Source organism: Hippocampus bargibanti, linkage group LG04 (genome assembly GCF_051943395.1).
Source record: "Hippocampus bargibanti isolate YZ-2025 linkage group LG04, ASM5194339v1, whole genome shotgun sequence".
Classification (NCBI taxonomy): Eukaryota; Metazoa; Chordata; class Actinopteri; order Syngnathiformes; family Syngnathidae; genus Hippocampus; species Hippocampus bargibanti.
In genome coordinates, this window is record NC_142737.1 from 17,403,260 (window position 1) to 17,423,804 (window position 20,545).

The 20,545-nt window shown below is 39.5% G+C and overlaps 2 protein-coding genes across 6 annotated transcripts; both read right to left on the reverse strand.

Annotated features, from left to right (window-relative positions):
- Window positions 1-1,078: 1,078 nt before the first annotated feature.
- trafd1 (TRAF-type zinc finger domain containing 1) lies at window positions 1,079-11,497 on the reverse strand. 4 transcript variants are annotated; one of them, XM_088994461.1, is made up of 12 exons: window positions 10,935-11,497; window positions 10,634-10,697; window positions 10,418-10,553; window positions 10,214-10,267; window positions 6,061-6,493; window positions 4,950-5,213; window positions 4,804-4,868; window positions 4,360-4,611; window positions 4,042-4,174; window positions 3,513-3,726; window positions 3,347-3,404; window positions 1,079-1,819 (listed from the first exon to the last, which is right to left on the reverse strand). In XM_088994461.1, the coding sequence occupies exons 2-12, from the start codon at window positions 10,666-10,668 to the stop codon at window positions 1,781-1,783; spliced, it is 1,683 nt and encodes a 560-aa protein (XP_088850587.1). In that variant the 5' UTR covers window positions 10,669-10,697; window positions 10,935-11,497; the 3' UTR covers window positions 1,079-1,780. The 4 variants fall into 4 exon arrangements, with proteins under 4 accessions (XP_088850587.1, XP_088850588.1, XP_088850586.1 ...); XM_088994462.1 differs by having other exon boundaries at window positions 3,529-3,726; window positions 4,950-5,216; window positions 10,935-11,495; XM_088994460.1 differs by having other exon boundaries at window positions 4,950-5,216; window positions 10,634-10,681; window positions 10,935-11,493.
- Window positions 11,498-12,217: 720 nt separating this feature from the next.
- LOC148899309 (MOB kinase activator 1A) lies at window positions 12,218-20,170 on the reverse strand. Of its 2 annotated transcripts, none has more exons than XM_088994464.1 (6): window positions 19,991-20,170; window positions 19,032-19,198; window positions 16,748-16,841; window positions 14,890-15,023; window positions 13,900-14,063; window positions 12,218-13,708 (listed from the first exon to the last, which is right to left on the reverse strand). In XM_088994464.1, the coding sequence occupies exons 1-6, from the start codon at window positions 20,002-20,004 to the stop codon at window positions 13,631-13,633; spliced, it is 651 nt and encodes a 216-aa protein (XP_088850590.1). In that variant the 5' UTR covers window positions 20,005-20,170; the 3' UTR covers window positions 12,218-13,630. The 2 variants fall into 2 exon arrangements, with proteins under 2 accessions (XP_088850590.1, XP_088850591.1); XM_088994465.1 differs by having other exon boundaries at window positions 19,032-19,195; window positions 19,991-20,169.
- Window positions 20,171-20,545: the final 375 nt, after the last annotated feature.

A 20,545-nucleotide genomic window follows, 5' to 3' on the forward strand; every position in this document is an offset into this window, starting at 1 on the left:
TGGGCACAGTGACTTACATGTGACAATAGACTTGGTTTTTTTTCCACTACTGCCTTCTATCTTCCACTACTGTATAACATTTCTCTACTCTTATAGAACGCCCAGAATACACGAGTAGAACGACTTGTAATCTCTTGTATCATGGCTGCCTGAATTGTGATTTTCAGAAAGTAACTAGTACAGTCGTAGGATATTGAATAAATGCTCAGAGAATCCTCCACAAAATGTAACATTTGGGCATGCAGGATGATTAGTGCCCTAAATCCCGTGTAGCCTGTTTAAACACCTATAAGACTACCATTAGAGGGGATATGTTCTCTTTTTTTCTGTGAAAGCCTAATAAAACTAAACTTTCACTGTTTTGACTTTGTAAATCCTAAGCCCTTAACAAAATATCCAACTCTACTCAAGCACCAAAATTCGATAAAACTAACCCCCAAAAAATATATAAAGAATATATAGTGGCAGTACAATAAATTGACACAGAAGATAAACAGAGTAGTTGTGTATACTGATAACAATCACACTTCATTTAGTAATCTGGAGTCATCTTTTTTTGGAAGGCGATAAAAACCTATAAACATTGTTACATTGTCAGTCTACATATGTTGCTTCACCCTTTTATTGCTGTGTTTACCACTAATTAACAATGCCATATATTTTTTCAAGAGCCCATCTGAGGCATTTTCCCATTATGTATGATCATTAAGACATACCTTGAGGCAAAGATATGCAGTTGCTTATGGTTGTGAAAATACATGATTACTCAATTTACAGTTAGGGTTGCTCGTATTTTAAGTGCATCGCTAAAATCTGTAGCTGTTTCAGTGAATTGCATTTTTGCATAAATTATAATAGTTCCCTCATGCCACAAGTGTTTCTTCCCCTCAACCGAGGCAAATCACAGCCACAGAGCAACTATTTGGAGATCAAAACACACCAGATTGGCATTATTTGTTGACGATTACAGCATATCTTGCTGATATAGCAGTTTTTTATTAATTACATTAAAATAAAAAATACATAACATCCATGGTTGTCGCAAAGAAGTTGCAGAGTAAATAGAGAATACAAAATGTAGCCGTGAACATTTAATTGACATTACAAAACACCCAAAGAGAGTCACAGAGTTGAGAGTGTTGACATGGTTGCGGTACGCAGAGATTGATCATCAACATGCATGAAGAAACGCCAAACCAGGAGTTTTCACCATTCACTTGGTACTCTCTGGTATGAATAACACCCAGACATTAAAATCAGAATCAATCTTCTCCATTAAATGATTTGCTGCAGATCTTCAGCTTCATCTTTGTGGCACATGAACACATTGTATCCTGTAATTGCATTTCTTTGATATAAAACCTCATTTAGTTTGGCTGAAAATGACACGTGGGAAAATAAAGATGAAACAAGACAGCTGGAAAAGTAATCGCAACGTGACACTTCTAAGGATATAATGAAATCCATCAATTATTAGCTGAAGTACTAAAGAATATTTGACGGTAGAAAAACACAATAATTGAAGAGTATATTGAGGTTACATCAAGAAATTAGGGACGGTGAATTTCAAAAATGGTTCCAACAAATCAAAACAATTTTACTCTTAGCTGAGACAAATGTGTGATATTCATCGCAAAATCAAATCACCCTTAATAGTTAAATGTAGAGTTGTGTTGCTGCTGACACAGGCACTTATCAGATATATTTAAGATTTTTAAACATGGACAGAAATAAAAAGCATAGAGCAAATAAACATCTTTCTCGCCACATGTTGCAGCTCTCATTCCTCCTGCTGGTCTTCATTCTGCTTTTTAGGGAGCTGTCAATAGAAAAAAAAGATAAATACAAAACAAAATGAGTCCCAAAATGAAACTGCTGAGCAGGCAGCTTCCAATCTGAAATGTCTGATTACAGGGATGCACCTGGCCAGTTGGCCCCCCCTATGTCTGAAAAGGGGACCAAATTCTAAAATGGGTGTGACCCGATTTAACTAGATTACCGAAGTATACTAAACTGATTGAAAAAAAACTATTGTAACATTAGTATGTCATATGTGGCGCAGATCACAAATGCACTAATCATAATAAACTTGGACCGGTGCTGGTGCAGTGGAGTTATAACGGTGCGCCAGTGGCTGTCAAAAAGCGTAAATGGTGCAAGGGCGCGGCGCAGATGCATCCCTGTGGTTATATGTTTCGCATTAGCTTGTTCATATGGTGCTCTCAAACAAACAAAGGGAACTGCTGCTTAAATTTTAAAGGACAACCGATGTCCCGGGACAAGTTGTGTCCTTAATTTGTAAAATCGCTTCAAATGACTTCTACTGAGTGTATTTTACAAAGATTCCACTGCATATAGCTATACAGTAAAGTCTCGTTATATCGATATCAGATATATCGATAGTCCCGGTTATATCGATATTTTTTCGGACTCCCTTGAATATCGATAAAACGAGACTTTACTGTATTTTACGTTTTAAGACTTGCGCTGAATATTCCGGAAGTCCTGTTTTTGAGTTGGTGACGAGTTCTCATGTCACGTCACATCACGTCACTAAAGGAACGCACGCCCCTGACCGAGAAAGGACATACCTTGCATCACCGCAATGCATTTTGCGGTACTTTGTTCGGTCTGACAACTTCGTGTTGAGCCGTGTTGATGGCGAAATTAAAAGGAAAACACATAAATAAGCCAAAATGGAACTGTATAGTGCCACTTAGCAGTTTTTTTGACAACGATACTAGTGCAGCGTGTTCTACCGGAAACAAATTCCTTGTGTGTCCTACATACTTGGCAATAAAGATGATTCTGATTCTGATAACGCAATTGTGAATCGTTGTATGTTACACCGAGACAACTATTTGATATTCGCTGACAAAAATTCGAAGCTGAAAAATCAAACCATTTCCAACGGAGCTCTGGCGCCATCTTCTGCATTTTCTGTGACCTTAGACATCAGTCTTGATCCCGCAAAATGACCCGGAAGACCTTCTTTAATCGATTGTAAACATTTATACTTTCCTTTTCACAACTATTTGAATCATATTTATAACTGGATGCGTAACAAGAAACCATATTCTCCGAATCTGAAGCCATTGTTTTGATTCTCGAGCAAGGCAAGACGTCTTGGTGTAACGTCGCGAACTGGGGGCGGGACTTTCTGAAAATGCCCAATTCGCAGCTCAATTTTTTGCAGATTTTGGACACTTTCAGTCATTTTTATTGGTGTTTTGCATTTGACGAAACATATCAGCCTGCATGTTTTGGGTATTTTCGATGCAATAAAACATTTTTCTGATGTCAGTTAGGAAACAAAAAAAAGGTGTCAGTTGTCCTTTAATGGTACCTTTGTTAACACATTCCTTCTGGTTCCTCGACCCTCGTTGTTCTCTGTTAAATGGAGTCTGATGGAGACACATGCAAATAATGACATCACTTCTCACTTATTGTGATTTAGCACGAACATTTCACATCACTGACAACTATGTTGATTATGTACTGAGTGGACGTACCCCTTTAGATAATCACCTGGCTTGTCAGAGTCTAAGAAAGACGACAGCTCTCCTTCCAATTCTCTGCTCTGCTGAGCTCGTGACTGTGCCAAAACGTCGCAGTTGGGTGTTTTTCGCTGACTTGGCCGCCCAATGTACCCTCTCTGCCACTCCCTTTGGTTTTGTCCTGGCGGTGCGTCTCCAACCATTCCAAGATCTTCATCCAAGAAATCACCTGCATGAAAAACAAACATCTCTAAAACATTCAATTAAAGCAACCACCCAGCCAAACAAGAAGTCATCTGTATGCGAAACAAACTTCTCTCTCTCTTTCTACATACCCATCTCTTCATCCATCTTGTTCGCAGAGCTTGGAATTGTACAATACTTTGAACATTTATCATAACACTAACATAGTGGTTAATACGGAATTACGTGAAATGTTCTTTTTTATCATTTGCAATTAAATCCTTCCATCATTTCAATCCATTCGTCAAATATCCATAATCCACCCATTCAAATATTATAGAAAACATCTGTAACACATCACCTTGATGCTTTATTCTCCTGTGAAAATCTGGAGAAGTTCGTCCAAACGCGTCCTTGGCAGGATTTCTTTTGAAAGATGCTTTTGTAATATTGTTCAGTGGAAAAGCAGTCTGAGGACGCATGTCGCATTTGTCCTACATGGGAAAAGACAGAAACGTCAGTTACACCATTATTATTTGTAAACACATTCCAAGATTATCTTTATAATCAGCAAAAGACCTGAAGCAGATGTAAAAATAGGAGACTGGTATTTTTAACAATATAAGAGACAGGAAGCGAATCATTTGGAGTTGTCTAACCACTCTGAGGAGTGTCATACCTGATGACGAAAGACGACAGCTTCCTCCAGTGCAACCCCACAGAATTCACATGGAATCACAACGTCGCCCTCTAGTGGACTGGCTGGTGGACTGTAAGAAGCTGGCGAGACGGAGCCTGGGAAGGTGGGAATGTTGGAGGCAAGCGTATTAGGGAGGCTACGCATCATTCCTGCTGGATTCCTCATCTCTTTCGGGGGGGTTGGTGGCTGTTTGCTGAAAGAGGCAAAAGCGGATGCAGGGCTGCAGCCAGTCTGAAAGTCAACAGACAAGTAACGTGAGGTACTAGTACGTATATCCCAAAGAGAAGGAAAATCTACAATTCTCTCCTGATTTCCCAAGTACGGTTAAACTTCACTACAATTCCACCATACCATAATAAGGTGGAGGTTAGCTTTTTCACCTGCGTGAGGATTGTGGATCGTGTTATTATAATGACACCATACCTGATGCAAAATGAGGTCCTCTTCAGGAAACAGCTCTTCACAAAACTCACAGGGAAGCATGATGTCTGAAAGAAATAATTTACATTCCTGTCAACTGTAGACCACCTATTGTTCGAAAGAAAGGACACAACATAGTTTTTAAGTACCTGTCTGATCACGGTCTAGAAGGGCACTTGTACGAGAGGGGAAGTTTGGGTAATTGTTGTTGGATGTAGGAAACTGACAGCCGATTGAGCTATTGGATGTCTTCGTGTGGTCCCAAATGTCACTCCACAGACTGGCCTCTCCACCACCTGGCATGGACTCGCCGTCTGTTTGCAAGCTGAGGGCCAGCATGTAGTCAAGACCTGATGAATCCTCGTCTTGAAGTGGCCATGGACTGTTGCGACTCAGGATGTCACTCTGTTCAACTACTGTTTAAAAAAAAGTTCACAACAGTTCATCCAAACAATGTGCAACAGAAGTCCATTTTGTCTCACTCTTCTGTGTTATATTTGGCACAACAACAGAAATGTAAAGATTAAAAGAATGTTTTGTCTGACAGAAGAATGAATGGACGCAACCATTTTATCTTTTTTAAATAAAGTATGGTTTAAGGTTTAACCTCTAGCCTTAAACAAGATTTTTCTGGTAAAACTATTTTCAATGTTAAAATCAGGAACCAAACCAGAAAGAGGAAAATAATACTACGAGCTTCCAAAAGCTGCCAGCACGAAGCAAAAACAGTTGGACAATGGTGAAGCAACCCTCGTGGAGTTGTACAGCATACAAAAGCAAGCGAGACACACGGTGCTTGCTTCCTGATATGTGTTCGGTCCGAATCCGAGCCTAAAACCAAGAAATCTGTCAAAAAACAATGGTATTCCAATCACACAAAAAAACCCCAAATATTTATTTTTAGACAAAAAATAAGTTGTCTTATAACTTGAAGTGCCTCATGTATGAAAAAAACATGTTAACTAGATCACTTGGTACTACGCCTAATAATACGGTGTATCCAATTGTCCGAAAAAGACGGTTTTATGAAAAGATTGCATTTTGTGGAGTGGTAAAACTAAAAAAAAAAACAATACGTAATATTATCATCCCCAATTTTACCAGAATAAAGTTAGGTCTGTGATAAATGAGTGGTTCACTGCAATTTAAACTGTAGTCAGACACCTTTCCGTGAGATGCATTTGTTCCAATTTTCACATGAATAAAAGATACGTATACAATACAATGAAATAAAAAGTTTGAGCTGAATCAGTAACTCACATCGGCTGGATGTCATATTCCTTGGGGCAATATTCTTCCAGTCTGCGCTGCCTTGTCTTGAAGCGTGATAAAATGTGGACTCAAAAGCGCGGGGAAAGACCTGACGTTTTGCTGCACTGAGGTTGTTTTCCTTGGGTCCGCGCTCTTCGGTTCTTAGGGTGTTTCGGATTGAGTGGCCATCAAACCAGGCCCCTGGAGGCTGCAGGTCTGCCAGACTGCGACTGGAGTAACTGTTGTTCCTCTCTTGGAGCAGCGTGGGACTACCACATAGCATTGGATGCAGGGCTTTTTCCCTCAACATGACATTGCACTTGCACTGTGGGCAGGGCTCAGTGCGAGCTCCACAGTAATCTTCATGCTCTCTGGCTTGACTGAAGGCAATCTCCAATTCACAGTACTGGCATGCGACCAGTCTCTGAGAGCAGTCGGAGTTCTGCAGGAACAAAGGTTATGAAAATGAGCAATTATTCAATTTACAGTTAAGAGTCGCTTGTATTTGGATTATAAGGGCTCTCATAATTTTGCATTTTCACATACACACTGCTTTTGAAATTAAACCAAAAAGAGGGGTTTTAAGTGTTAATTTTCAACTCTAAAAAGGTTTCCCAAAACCAGGGTGTTTAGGAATTACAGCCATTTATTTGGACTACCAACATTTTTAAAGGACAACCGACGTCATTTTTTTGTTTCCTAACTGACATCAGAAAAACGTTTTATAGCATCTAAAATACCCAAAACACGCAATATGATATTTTTATTCAAATGCAAAACACCAATAAAAATGACTTATAGTGTCCAAAATCTGCAAAAAATAGAGCTACGAATTGGGCGTTTTCAGTCCCGCCCCCAGTTCGTGACATCACGCCAAGACGTCTTGCATTGTTGGAGAATCAAAACAATGGCTTCAGATTCGGAGAATATGCTTTCTTGTTACACATCCAGTTATGAATATGATTCAAATAGTTCTGAAGGATGTTTGCAATCGATTAAAGAATTTATTCCGTGCCATTTTGAGGCAACATTGAGGGGAAATGGATCACCAAAAAAGAGGCAGAAAACGGCCACCGAGCTCCTGTGAGGAATTAATCAGCCCGATCCAGAGGCTGATAAATTCCTTACATGGAGCTTGGTCGCCCTCTTCTGGCTCTTTTTGGTGCAACATGACATTTTCAGACCAAACAAGCACAGCAAAATGCATTGACGTGATGGAAGGACTGCTACAATGTCTCCTTTTTTTTCATTCAGGGGTGTTCCTTCAGTGACGTCACGTACGGACTCTTCAACTCAAAAACAAGACTTCCGGAATATTCAGCGCAAGTCTTAAAACGTAAAATATAGCTATATGCGGTGGAATCTACGCTCAGTAGAAGTCATTTGAAGCCATTTTACAAATTATGGACACAACTTGTCCGGAGACGTCGGTTGTCCTTTAAGGGTAATTTAGCTCATTCACTGCCATTCACGAATTTATTTGTGAATTGAAAATATGACGTAGAGCACCATTTTCAAATTTGTTCGTTTTTTTTCTTCTTGTTTGGGTGGAGAAAAAGCATATGCCAATGTAATTTTCTTTTCCACAAGAGGGAAGCATTTCCCTTTTTCCATGTTAGCGCTTTGTTCGAGCTTCAGCTGGGAAAGCGCTATACAAACCAATATGTATATATTGCATTGTATTTGGGACAACCACCCCCATTTCAAGTTCATACAACCCCAGACCCATATAATTTAGAAAATAACTTTTTTTCTGATGAAAGAAGAGAGTCTAGGGTTTCTTATGCACCATTGAATGTTTATGTAGTCCTAAAACTGAATATTCAGTGGGTCCTAGTATTCGAGTGACAATGACAACCCTGGCTCTGGAGTGGACACATTTTTGCACATATCTGGCAGTGAATGAGTTAACATATTGTTGGTCTTTAACAATGTTTTTCACAACTTCAAAAATGGTTTTGAATCACTGAAAGCCTCATGGAGCGAGTCCTTTGGCATCACCAGATTCAGACTTCCTCCTATCAAACTATTTTGCTTTTTGTCGTCAGTCAGTGAAATGCCCAAAGAGAGATCAGTTCATTTGTCAGTTGAAATGAACTGATTTGAGATCAGTTCATTTGAAGAATATTTAATTTCATTGTCTTCAGAGTGATAATGTGCTTTACTCAGGCAGTAAACTAGCACATGCAGAAAGCATGCCTGGCTTGTATCAAAGGTTCTTAATATAACTTTTGGCCTTGAGGTTTCTGTGTTCTCAATGTGCTCCTTTGTTCCAAAAAAACAGCCATGTAAGGGCTAAATTAAGACTCTAGATCAGGGCTCACCGACCAAACAGAGATGATTATTAGTTACAGACTCATGTGAAGAGCAACAAGTTTGACAACACGCACTTTCAAAATAACAAACTTGCTCCTTTTGCCTTACACACACACACACACACACACACACACACACACACACACACACACACACACACACACACACCTACCTAGTGACCACGGGCACCATGTTGGTGATACCTGCTCTTGATCAATTATTCTCAAAGTGTGGCACTAAAACCACAATGGTGCTTAGTCTCACTCTTGTCTAATCGATGACAAAGTATAGGTCAGCTGTAACTTTTAAGTACAACGCCCCAATATTTCATCATAGTTTTTATTGTCACTTAAAATATTGCTTTCATGTATGCTTCGACCTACTCTGCCACTGTATTTAATGTTGGCATTACTCAAAGTTCACTGTATGTTTGTGGACAGAACATGGTGTAAAAGTGTGACAACAATTGCTTTAGACACTCCTTCAATTGTCCATAGGTGTGAATATCAGTATGAGTACAAATTCAACAACAAATTGTCAAACAAATTGTTGTAAATTTCTCCACTGTGAGACTAATAAAGGCAAATCCAATCCAAATAGTTGTTTGTTTATCTTTGCTTCTTACATAGCAGGTGATCATTCGGGGGTGGACCCTGAACCTCCATCTCATAAGTCAGCTGAGCTCAGTTCCAAGTGACCCCAAGTAGTAATTGTAGTTGAAAATGATAGATGTGTGCTTTAGACAGTAACCCCACAAAAAACTCTTATAACATCAACAGAAGTCAAGAAAGAAAACGCTTCCGGTGGATGACAAGCTAAAATAAAGGGGCCTTCATTAATGTAATTATAAAAGGTTCCCAATGCAGTTTTTAGGTGCTACTCGATTCATATAAGCATTTGTAATACACCTTAACTCATTTTTACAGCAAAATGCTGTACATAAAATCAAAATTTGAAATGTTAAAACAATTTAAATAAATTATACAAAACAATGAGAGTAAATATAATAAACTGCAAAAACTGGTATCACAAAGGAATAATGACCCTAAACATCCTGTGAAAGAAAATTAATGCTTGTTGAAGCCAAATCCATTGAATAGTCTTCTATCATTATGTCAGTAACATGATGTCACTAACTTCTCAAAAACCTGCAGGCAAATGGCCAAAATGAAGGTAGCCGCAGTGAAAAATATCAAAAGGATAGCAAGGGGAAACAAGTACAGTAAAGTCTCGTTATATCGATATTCTCGGGAGTCCGAAAAAATATCGATATAACCGGACTATCGATATATCCGATCCTGCGCGCATGTAATTTTCTCCTTGCGTTCATAGAAATAGTATTGTAATAAGCGGTACTATCGATATAACGAGACTTTACTGTATTATTTTTTTTGCTTTTCACAAGCTCCATCAAATCTTTGTTCTGAAGGATTATTTTTATTCAAGCCTTAAGATTTCTCTTGTGAGTGGCGAAGAATGGACACACTACGCAGTAGTCTACATAAAATGCAAATAGTTCCTTTTTTTATTCTAGACTCAAATAAAACAATGACTATATTATTTTAAATGTATTGTTCTATTGTTGTGTTCAGCAAATGCATAAATACTGTCAATGTTCAAACACATATGGGCCTAATTGTAATAATACTGCATATACAGTAAAGTCTCGTTATATCGATATTCAAGGGAGTCCGAAAAAATATCGATATAACCGGGACTATCGATATATCCGACCCTGTTTGCATGTAATTTTCTCCGTGCGTGTATAGAAATAGTATCGATATAACCGGGACTATCGATATATCCGATATCGATATAACGAGACTTTACTGTACTTAATAAATACCTGGTGAACTTCAATTTGATTCTTATTTATCTTGAGTCCACACTTGCATGTAATCTGTAATGAAAGGAGATGGGAAATCAGAATGGACTCAAATGAAGGATTATTCAGATGTGTGCTATTATTTGTGCATTGAAAAAAACACTGCAACACTGAATCATCATATGCAATGTTGCCTACGTGTACAGGTTTCTTAAAATGTATTACCTGGCTATGCTCCTGCTGCTTATGCTCCTGCAGATCTGAACGTGGCACCGGCTCCTGGCAGACATCACAAAGTGCAATGTTTCTTCGGCAGTGGATCTCGTGGGTAGTGAAATTTGCTTCTGGAATGTCATGTTTGCTCAAAGTACAAGTAAAATTCACAATTAAATATTATTCACGACAAAATGTGTATCCACGATCAATTTGACAGGTACTTACCAGTTGCCGCAGAACTGGGTGTTTTCGTCTGCCATAGTCTTACCAAGCCTGGATTTAAATACAACTGTGTAAAAACATAAGGCCTTTACTTGAAGAGGAATTAAGCCACAGCAATTTAAAGTAAATGAATGGAATTAAAAGGGCGGTCTATAACTAAACTGATAATGTGAATATCCCAATGTGCTGCGTACTGTTTTGTTTTACCCAGCCAATAACCATAATAACGATTAAGAGACGACTCATGTAGAGTATTTAGATCAGAAAATAACAGCGGCTGACAGTGGATTTCGCATTTGCTTACCCGGCTAGCTAACGTTAGCAGACACAGCGGCCGTCTTCAGTAACGAGGTTCAATAAGCATCTTCACCTTACGCCGGTGATTTTACCACACATAAAATATAAATGGCGTTGCAAATGACGCCTGCAGCCCGGTTATGTAGCTTAGCAACCGTCCAAGTGTAGCTTTACTTGGGCTAATGCTATCTTTAACTTGCTGCTAGCCAAACAGTGTGGCTAACGGACATAAGAAGCTATCGCATCATCAGAGTTCCATCAACCAGTACAGGTTTAAGAAGTGACATGACAGTCGCACTTAAGGCAATCATGACAGTTAATTGCCTTTTAAGTAAGACCGCAGAACAAATGAGAAATTGTCAGACGCAGGCTAACTGCTATATCTCGAGCACGACCATTCAATTTCTTCTTTGCTATGAACTCCAACGGTTGCCCTGAGCGTTGACTCTCAGGCAATCCACGTAGAATAAAAAATATTGTAGGATCCTTACGCAATGTTTAGAATTTTAATAATTTAAAAAAGTTACACGGCTGGATATATATTCCTTCTTAAAAGCATTTCATATTGGCATATAATTTAGCAAATGCAAACCGTTATAATCATCACTTGTGCTCGGTTTCAATCGTTGGTTGGTCTAAACCTGCATTTATCGTTTTTTATTTATATATTAAATGAGCAACAGGACTACGTATTTGAAATCATTTTAAATGTGACAGTACGTAACGCTAAGAAGCGCCAATAAACGTATATGTTAGGACTACATAAAATTAAAAAATATTTAAAAAAAAAAATATATATATATATATATATATATATATATATATATATATATATATATATATATATATATATATCGAGAAATACCAAGGGCTCAGAGAGGAGCTGGAGAGAGCCTGGAAGGTAAAGGTGACAGTCGTGCCTGTGGTGGTTGGAGCACTCGGGGCAGTGACCCCCAAACTCGACGAGTGGTTGCAACAGATCCCGGGAACAACATCGGATATCTCGGTCCAGAAAAGCGCAGTGCTGGGAACAGCACGGATACTGCGCAGAACCCTCAAGCTTCCTGGCCTCTGGTAGAGGACCCGAGCTGAAATGGGGACAGACACCACCCATGGTGGGTGAGACGAGGATTTTATATATATATATATATATATATATATATATATATATATATATATATATATATATATATATATATATATATATATATATATATATATTTTTTTTAAGCATAAAGGTGTCTCAGTGATCAAGTGACTGTGCCATAGAATAAAACAAAAGAATCGCCCTAATGTTACTCTTTTTATTGAGCTTCAAATCTGACAATACAGTCATAAAGAGATTTCACCAATGTAAAGGCACAGCTTCATCAGATAAAAATTCTGATCTATTTACAGCAAATGTTTGGACACGGTACATAGTTGTACATTTGTGCATCGCCTACCAGTCAAAGTGACCACCAAGTGATTCCGTAAAACCCGGATGAGTCACAAGCCCCCGTTCGCTCTCTGATTCTACATGTATAAAAACAAGAAATGTGGCTGGAATACACATGGGACAAGATTTGACATGCTGTAATGTTAAAATAAACAAGGGCATTTGAGGAAGTACATTAAAAAAAGACAGAGGATTGTCTACTTGTAATTACTAAAACATTAATACTAGTTACTGTAGCAGATGGCAGCTGCTGGTTCCTGATGTTCATAAATGTGTATGTCAGGAATTAAGGTCCATTTGCAGTCAATGTTGCCAAATCCAAAACATCCATTAGAATCCCAGCTGCAGTTGGTTAGTAAAAAGATGGCAGTACACACAGCCCAGCTGCTGTAGCCTGAGTTCAAGACATGATCATGACTGTTATATTTACATTGCCCTCTTGGCGCAGAGGCAATAAATGTTAACCTATAGGGAGATAAGTACCAACACTGAGGAAATACACAACTATCCACAGTTGCACAAACAATCGGCACCATAGAAATTATCTAACAAAAATATCTATTTAACTACAAATCTACATTCCAAGTCTTTCTATAAATTTTATTTTCACAATCCACCGGTTTACTGGAGGCCCTACATTGTATCTCGTATTTACAGTCATGAAAATACCTGGAAAACAGACAAGCAATGCAGTCATATATATGAAAAAGGCTCCTCTCAATCACCTGCAATGCATTGCCTCAGACAGCATCAAGCACACCAACTGTCTTCATGTAGGACTAAAAACATGTGTTGTTTGGTTCACTTACTATCTTCTAAAAACGTTTCACTTTGCTCAAATGATAATGAACTGAATATTTGCTCCGTGAAAACAGTACAACAATGAATATGAAAAAAAACAGCATTAACCAGCTTTTAAAAAAGGACATAACTCTCTTGAACTTCGAAATGTTCTTGGTCCAAGTAAAAAGTAAACTTTTTTTCCTATTAACCAGTCCTGCAATGAATACATTTAATACACAATGCTAATTCAAAGTCCAACAGACAAAATACAGGGAGTGGGGGGCGAGGGTATTCATGGAGATTCAGACAGTCGTGAAAGACGGCAAACTGATTCAAGAAATGGTACAATCCAAATGCTCAGCTTAAAGGAATGACAAGAAGGCACACACTGAGCACACACCTGAAGTCACAGAGGTAGCAGAGGCCAAGAAGAGGGATGAAAAAGAAAGCATAAAAGTAATGGGACGAGTATGATGTCATGTCTATCTGTCCTTGGAACCAAGCTTCTCAATCAAATCCTGGAGGGGAGCAAGCTCTCGTCGGTCGATAAGGTTGAATTCCTGCAGGTAACAAAATCATTTTGAGCTCTATTTTTGGAACGCAAATGTAGTAAAATCACACTAAAAACATTGTGAAACTTGACAGATTTGCTGAGACATATATTTCAGCTGTTTGCCAACAGCTTTTTCACATTTTGCCACACCATCTCAATAAATCGAAGATGACAAATTGCAGTCATACAGGAACTCACCTGGACAAAAAATATAAAGTGCTTGAAGGAGGTGTTGAGGTGAGCCTCCTCCTGCAACTGCATCACAGAGTCAAAATGCTGATGGTAGATGTGTGCATAAACCCTGAAAAGGCGCTTCAGGATGGTTTTGGCCACAGACATGAAGTTCTTGGGAAATGGAACCCCTGTGGTGGAAAGTAGGCTTAAATGTATATGCAATGTTACATCTGTAAAACCCAATTATGTCTCATTGTTTGTTTTATTCTCTTTTTCTCTGTACAGTGTGACCGACTCAATCAGTTCGTGCCATCCTCACTGAGCTGATGGCGCTTAGTAGTGCTTTAAAAGCATTACGTCATCAAACTATTCCGTTTAATTAAAGTCACAAGATTAGTCGTTTGTGCTAAAAACTGAAGATTTGTCCTTGGGCAGTACACCAGTCAACTAATTCATTCTTCCATCTAAATACAGCACAGAATTACCTTTGTTTTATTTGTTATTTCTCATTAGACAAGACCTCACTTCAACCCTTTCTAGTTGTTTGTTTTTGCAATTAAGACATTACGTCACTTTATGTACGTCACTTCCTCACTTTACATATGTCACTACCTCACTTTACATACGTCACTACCTCACTTTCCATACGACACTACCTCACTTTACATACAGAAATTACATGTATTGTCTGTTGTCAATTGTATGTCTTTTTTAGCCACGTTATAAGTGCCTTGCATGTCTTGCACGCTGGGTCCGAGAGGACATTAATTTCATCTGTGCTGTATGTCATGCATATTAGCATATTTGACAATAAAGCTGACTTTGACTTTGACTTAAAATATGGGGGTGAAAAAACGTGTTTGTTTCTGAATGGCTACGTTGTTAACACAGAACATTAATCAGTTCAATGAATTCTCCATTTGCAGTGCAGGTTACGGTCAAGATCATCTAAAAATTACAACAGTGTGATTTATCTAAAATGAAACACATTTCTTGGTTAAAATCAAATCTCACCAATCTTTGAGGGAAAAAGAGTCTCATCATCAAGCTGGTCTTGGACCCAAGTCATCAGATAATCAATGTACTTGGGTGCAGAGCATTTGATAGGCTTTTTAATATTGGTGCCGTCGGCCCAGTGGTACTCGTATCTGCAAAAAATATAGTTAAACTGAGCAAACAGGAATATGATTTGAGGTGGAAGATCAGAACGGCTTAAAGATGTACATATCAACTTAGTTCATGCCAACATTGCCTGGCGAGAGATAAACTAAAAATAAGCACAATAATGGGAAATGCAGCAGTATCTCTTCTGCATGTCTATATTTCTGATAGCTGCTCTGTGAGCAGGAAGCGAGCCTCAGCCCCTTCCTCCTGATTAAATGCTGACCGTCATGGTAAGAGGAAATGCCAGATTGAGATTTGAGCAACGAACGGCAAGCGTCTGAAGGGAGTGCAAGCCACATTTCAGACAACTTAATTGAAGCGATATTCATGCTATTACTTAATTGACCGTTACAAGCATTTGACGTTTTATAGCCCAAGACAACAAATGAGAAATTCGGTGCAGGCATTTCTTTGCAAAAGCAACATTTAAGCGTTCTTGAACATAGGAGGTTAAAAGACAACCGACGTCTCAGGACAAGTTGTGTCCATAATTTGTAAAATGGTTTCAAATGACTTCTACTGAGCGTATTTTACAAAGTTTCCACCACATATAGCTATATTTTACGTTTTAAGACTCGCGCTGAATATTCCGGAAGTCTTGTTTTTGAGTTCGTGACGAGTCCGTACGTGACGTCACTGAAGGAACGCCCCTGACCGAAAAAAGGACACATTGTAGCAGTCCTTCCATAACGTCAATATATTTTGCTGTACTTGTTTGGTCTGAAAACGTCATGTTGTGCCAAAAAGAGCCAGAAGAGGGTGACCAAGCTCCATGTAAGGAATTCATCAGCCTGTGGAAACGGGCTGATGAATTCCTCACACGGGGCTTGGTCGCCATTTTCTGCCTCTTTTTTGGTGATACATTTCCCCCCAATGTTGCTTCAAAATGGCACAAAATAAATTATTTAATCGATTGCAAACATGTATGCTTTCCTCTTCAGAACTATTTGAATCATATTCATAACTGGATGTGTAACAAGAAAGCATATTCTCCGAATCTGAAGCCATTGTTTTGATTCTCCAACAATGCAAGACGTCTTGGCGTGATGTCACGAACTGGGGGCGGGACTGAAAATACCCAATTCGCAGCTCAATTTTTTTTGCAGATTTTGGACACCTTCAGTCATTTTTATTGTTGTTTTGCATTTGAACATAAATATCATACTGCGTGTTTTGGGTATATTAGATGCTATAAAACGTCTTTCTGATGTCAGTTAGGAAACAAAAAAGTGACGTCGGTTGTCCTTTAAGGGACTCCTCACAGGATTTTTCTCAGGAACCCCTCAAAAACATAATGACAATTAAAAAAAAAAAAAATGTTCCTAGCGCATTAGTTTTTTTTTCCAATCTAAATGTTCATAACCTGATGAAAACAAAGTCATATGTCATTAAATCAAATTTTGAATGATTTTATTTTTTCCCCCAGATGGGCCCTTCTGTCAAAATACTTGTTTATGTGTGGCAAACTGATGTACATTGCATAGGCTTGTGCTGCAAACTGTTTGTGTCACATTTAAATTTTGGATCCCATCAATAAAGACGTGAAATTGAAATAAAAATAATTGTCCCACATTTAAGTTTTGGCACTGTCAGACATTATTGGCATATCTGGTGGGAGACAGGGGTCTCCGCAGGTAATGTCGTACTTGAGTTTGAAACCGTCCTACTGCAATTTATTTCGATGAATCAGCCTGCTTTACTGCCTTACCTGGGCCCAGCAGACATGACTGAGCAGCTAGCCTCAGTACAGAACTCTGTAATGGTGCCGTACAGCATGTTGATCTGGTTGAAGAAATCCACCGCTAAAATACAGAAAAAATGCAGTTGTCTTATGTTGTAACAATAATTTTTAAAAATGTGCATGCAATGGGCGGCCCGGTAGTCGAGTGGTTAGCACACCGGCTTCACAGTGCAGAGGTCGCCGGTTCACGTCCCGGTCCGGCCTCCCTGTGTGGAGTTTGCATGTTCTCCCCGGACCCGCGTGGGTTTTCTCCGGGTCCTCCGGTTTCCTCCCACACTCCAAAAACATGCATGGCAGGCAGATTGACCACTCCAAATTGTCCCTAGGTGTGAGTGTGCGAATGACTGTTGTATGTCTTTGTGTGCCCTGCGATTGGCTGGCAACCAATTCAGGGTGTCCCCCGCCTCATGCCCGAAGACAGCTGAGATAGGCTCCAGCAACCCCCGCGGCCCTAATGAGGAATAAGCGGTACGGCAAATGACATGAGATGTGCATGCAATGTAAATTATTTGTTAATTTACAGAACTAAAACTGGCATGTGCCTAAGGATAACGGGTCAGCATTCACACCCCCACCACATCATAAAACTTCAACCGATTACAGTGGGGCCTCGTTTACGAACACCTTGCTTTACGTAATTTTCGGTTTACAAATGCTAAATTCATGAAAATTAAACCTTGGATTAAGCACTACTTTTCGGGATACACATGGAGTGCCGCCCCACCACGGCTGGCGGAGTAATCTTCGGCAGAAGAACACCAAAGTACATGACCGAACAGCGGCCCAGCCGGCCTACCTTTCCACACCCCTTTCTCTGAATGCACACGTCGAGCTAGCAAGCTAGCAACCACTCATTTGACGACAATGAGGTTAAAATCTTAGCCAAAGAACATAGATGGTTTGAAAGGGGGGTAAAAGAAGTGATTCTTATAAAACAACAAAATCCTTCATTAAACCGGTCTGGTGGAGCGAGGTTCAATTTGGATCGTTCATACAATAGCCTGCTTAGGCAAAACAGGTTAGGCAACATTCGTAATGCTGATGAGGTGATACCAGTGGGAGTGGGGGAAATGGGCCAGTCGTTAGTCAGGAATGTAGGAACAATCAGTGGGGCCACAGGGAGTGGTCCTCTGCTCCCCCCAACCTGAGAGTAGTGACCTATCATAGCTGTGTCCGGCGCCGCCATGGCTGGACATTAGGGATATATATATAGGGCCGATACGACCAGTCAGACTTTAGTTCGCTGACGAAGCCTCTTGGATAGGAGGCGAAACGTCCGAAACCTTCAAATTTGTACAGATGACGGCTGAAGAAACTTTCTCATCGATGGACCACTCCTGTACGACTGAGAGCTTACACAGACGTAAAGCAGAAGCAAGCCATTCAGGAGTTGACATCTGAGGGCGAGGAGGAGGAGATGGCTGCATTCATTCAGTGAGAGCATCAAGGCAATGTTGGCTTTTATTGAACAGTTCCATCCAGAAAAGACTGTGGCTATGAGCATCATCAACATGATGAATGATAATGTGATGCCTCAGTTTCGTAAGACCTTACAAGTCAGAAAGCAACAGGTGTCAATTAAGAGCCATCAACGACCATCATAAATGTCAATACAACAAATACAATACAATAGTACATTTATTATACATAGAATAAGGTATGTTGTGTGTAGTTTTAAGGCTTATTTAGTTGAAAATTATATTTTATGGAGACCTGGGAACAGATTATTCTCATTTCAATGGTTTCCTATGGGAAATTAATTTTTGGGATACACACTTTTCGCCTTACACACTGTCTGGGAACAAATTAAGTTCGTAAGCCAAGGCCCCACTGAATTTGGATGTGTTTATGTACACTGCCCAACATTCAGCCTTTTTGAGTGGTGACCAACCGGCCTTGGTTTGTTTTAACGTTTTGGTGTTTAACTATAATATGTTGAATTGTCTTCTATTGTATGTGTCTGTTTCACAGAGGTCACCAATAAAACAGCACTACGTCTCTCATCTACTGTAAAGTAATGGATAAGCGAGATTGAGAGGATGTGCTCAGGTATACTTCATGGACTTTACTGTAAACGTGTATTTTAAGAAATGTAAAAGTGTTTGAAGTCTAAAATGTTTTTACATGGTCTATAAACAGGTACTGTGAATTTTCACCTGATTAGTTTGGAAAGGCTCTCTGCACTACACAGGAGTTCACTGCGTTGGTTAAAACAATAACTGATATTCAATGTGCGTGTTATTGCACTTACTGTTGACTGCGATCCACTCATTAAGATCCTCTCCCTCTGGCAGCATGACTGCCTGCCTCAGGTTCCCACTGCCCAGCGTAGCCTCAGCATGTTTCAACAATTCATACTGATGGGAGCCCTCTGGGATGTTTTTCTTGGGCTTGAAGGTCTTGGATGAGCGACTACTACTGGAAGGATACACATGCAGAGCTGAACAAGTGTCCAATGCTCTGAAATCTTGTATCATACGAATTTGGTAAAGAATTGAAATATCGACTCCACGTTTTCACAATAACATCCACTGGTTCGTCTATTCATTGGCCATTCCAATACATCCTTGTGTTACATTGTAAAGCAATGGTCGTCGCCCACCCTGTTAATGGTGTAAAGTCACTGTAAACATTCTCTGAATGACTGTTTGTTGCGATCCCATAAACGAGCTGATTACAATGTATTTTAGATCTTGGACCTCATAATATAATATAATTGAACAAAAGTTATATTCAATTTATGCGTGACATAGTCTTCATGTATGACACGTATATGTACAATGTGAAATTGTGCATAGCCAGTGATCAAATTGACTTTTTGAAACAACTGAGCGGGGATTGGTGGATAACATTAGAATTACATAAACAATAATTGACACCAGAGGATATACATTGTGATCAATCTTCACAATATCTACGTCAGACAAAAGGGGCTCCCCAACTCGGTGCTAACATTTGCGATCCCGCTAGCATGCAAGTTCCAATTAAATGGCAGTTGAATGAATAGTTGAATCTGTCAATTTTTGACATATTCCGTTGAATAAGAATACCCATTTACTAAAAAGTAAGTCTGGACAAGCCACCAACGCAACGGCGATAATCGCTTTTTGCTTTGAGTTACTTCCCCTACTGGAACTTTAGCTAACGTTAACCACAAACGACCATGACAAAAAGAAATCACGAGTGAGAACGTTTGCCAAATGTACTTACAATAGAAAGCTCATCTTGGCAAAGTAGTCGTCCGAATGCCTTGATTGAAGCCCCTCGCTCTCGGTTAGTCGATGGCGATTGTTACTTTGACAAGAGACCACTCAAACGTCTTGTACACGCTGTCCGCTAACAGCTATCACCAACTGCACTCAATGAGGTTTTTCCTCTGTAGGGATGTGTCGTTCAAGAACGACCCGTCTCTTTTACGTGAACGACTGGAGCCGGCTCTTAAAAGGGAACCCTTGAGGAGCCGACAACCCCTTCGGTTGAAGGCGCACGTGATTGATCAAAATCCGTGGCAAAAGACGAGACACACGTCACACACACAAAAAAGGGTACAGATGCTCCTGACCTTACAAACGAGGTACGTTCTGAGCGGTCGTTCCAAGACAGAGTGTGTAAGGCGAAAAGTGTGTATCCCAAAAATAATTTCCCATAGGAAACCATTAAAAGGAGAATAATCCGTTCCCAGGTCTCCATAAAATATAATTTTCAAATAAATAAGCCTTAAAACTACACACAACATGCCTTATTCTATGTATAATAAATTTGCTA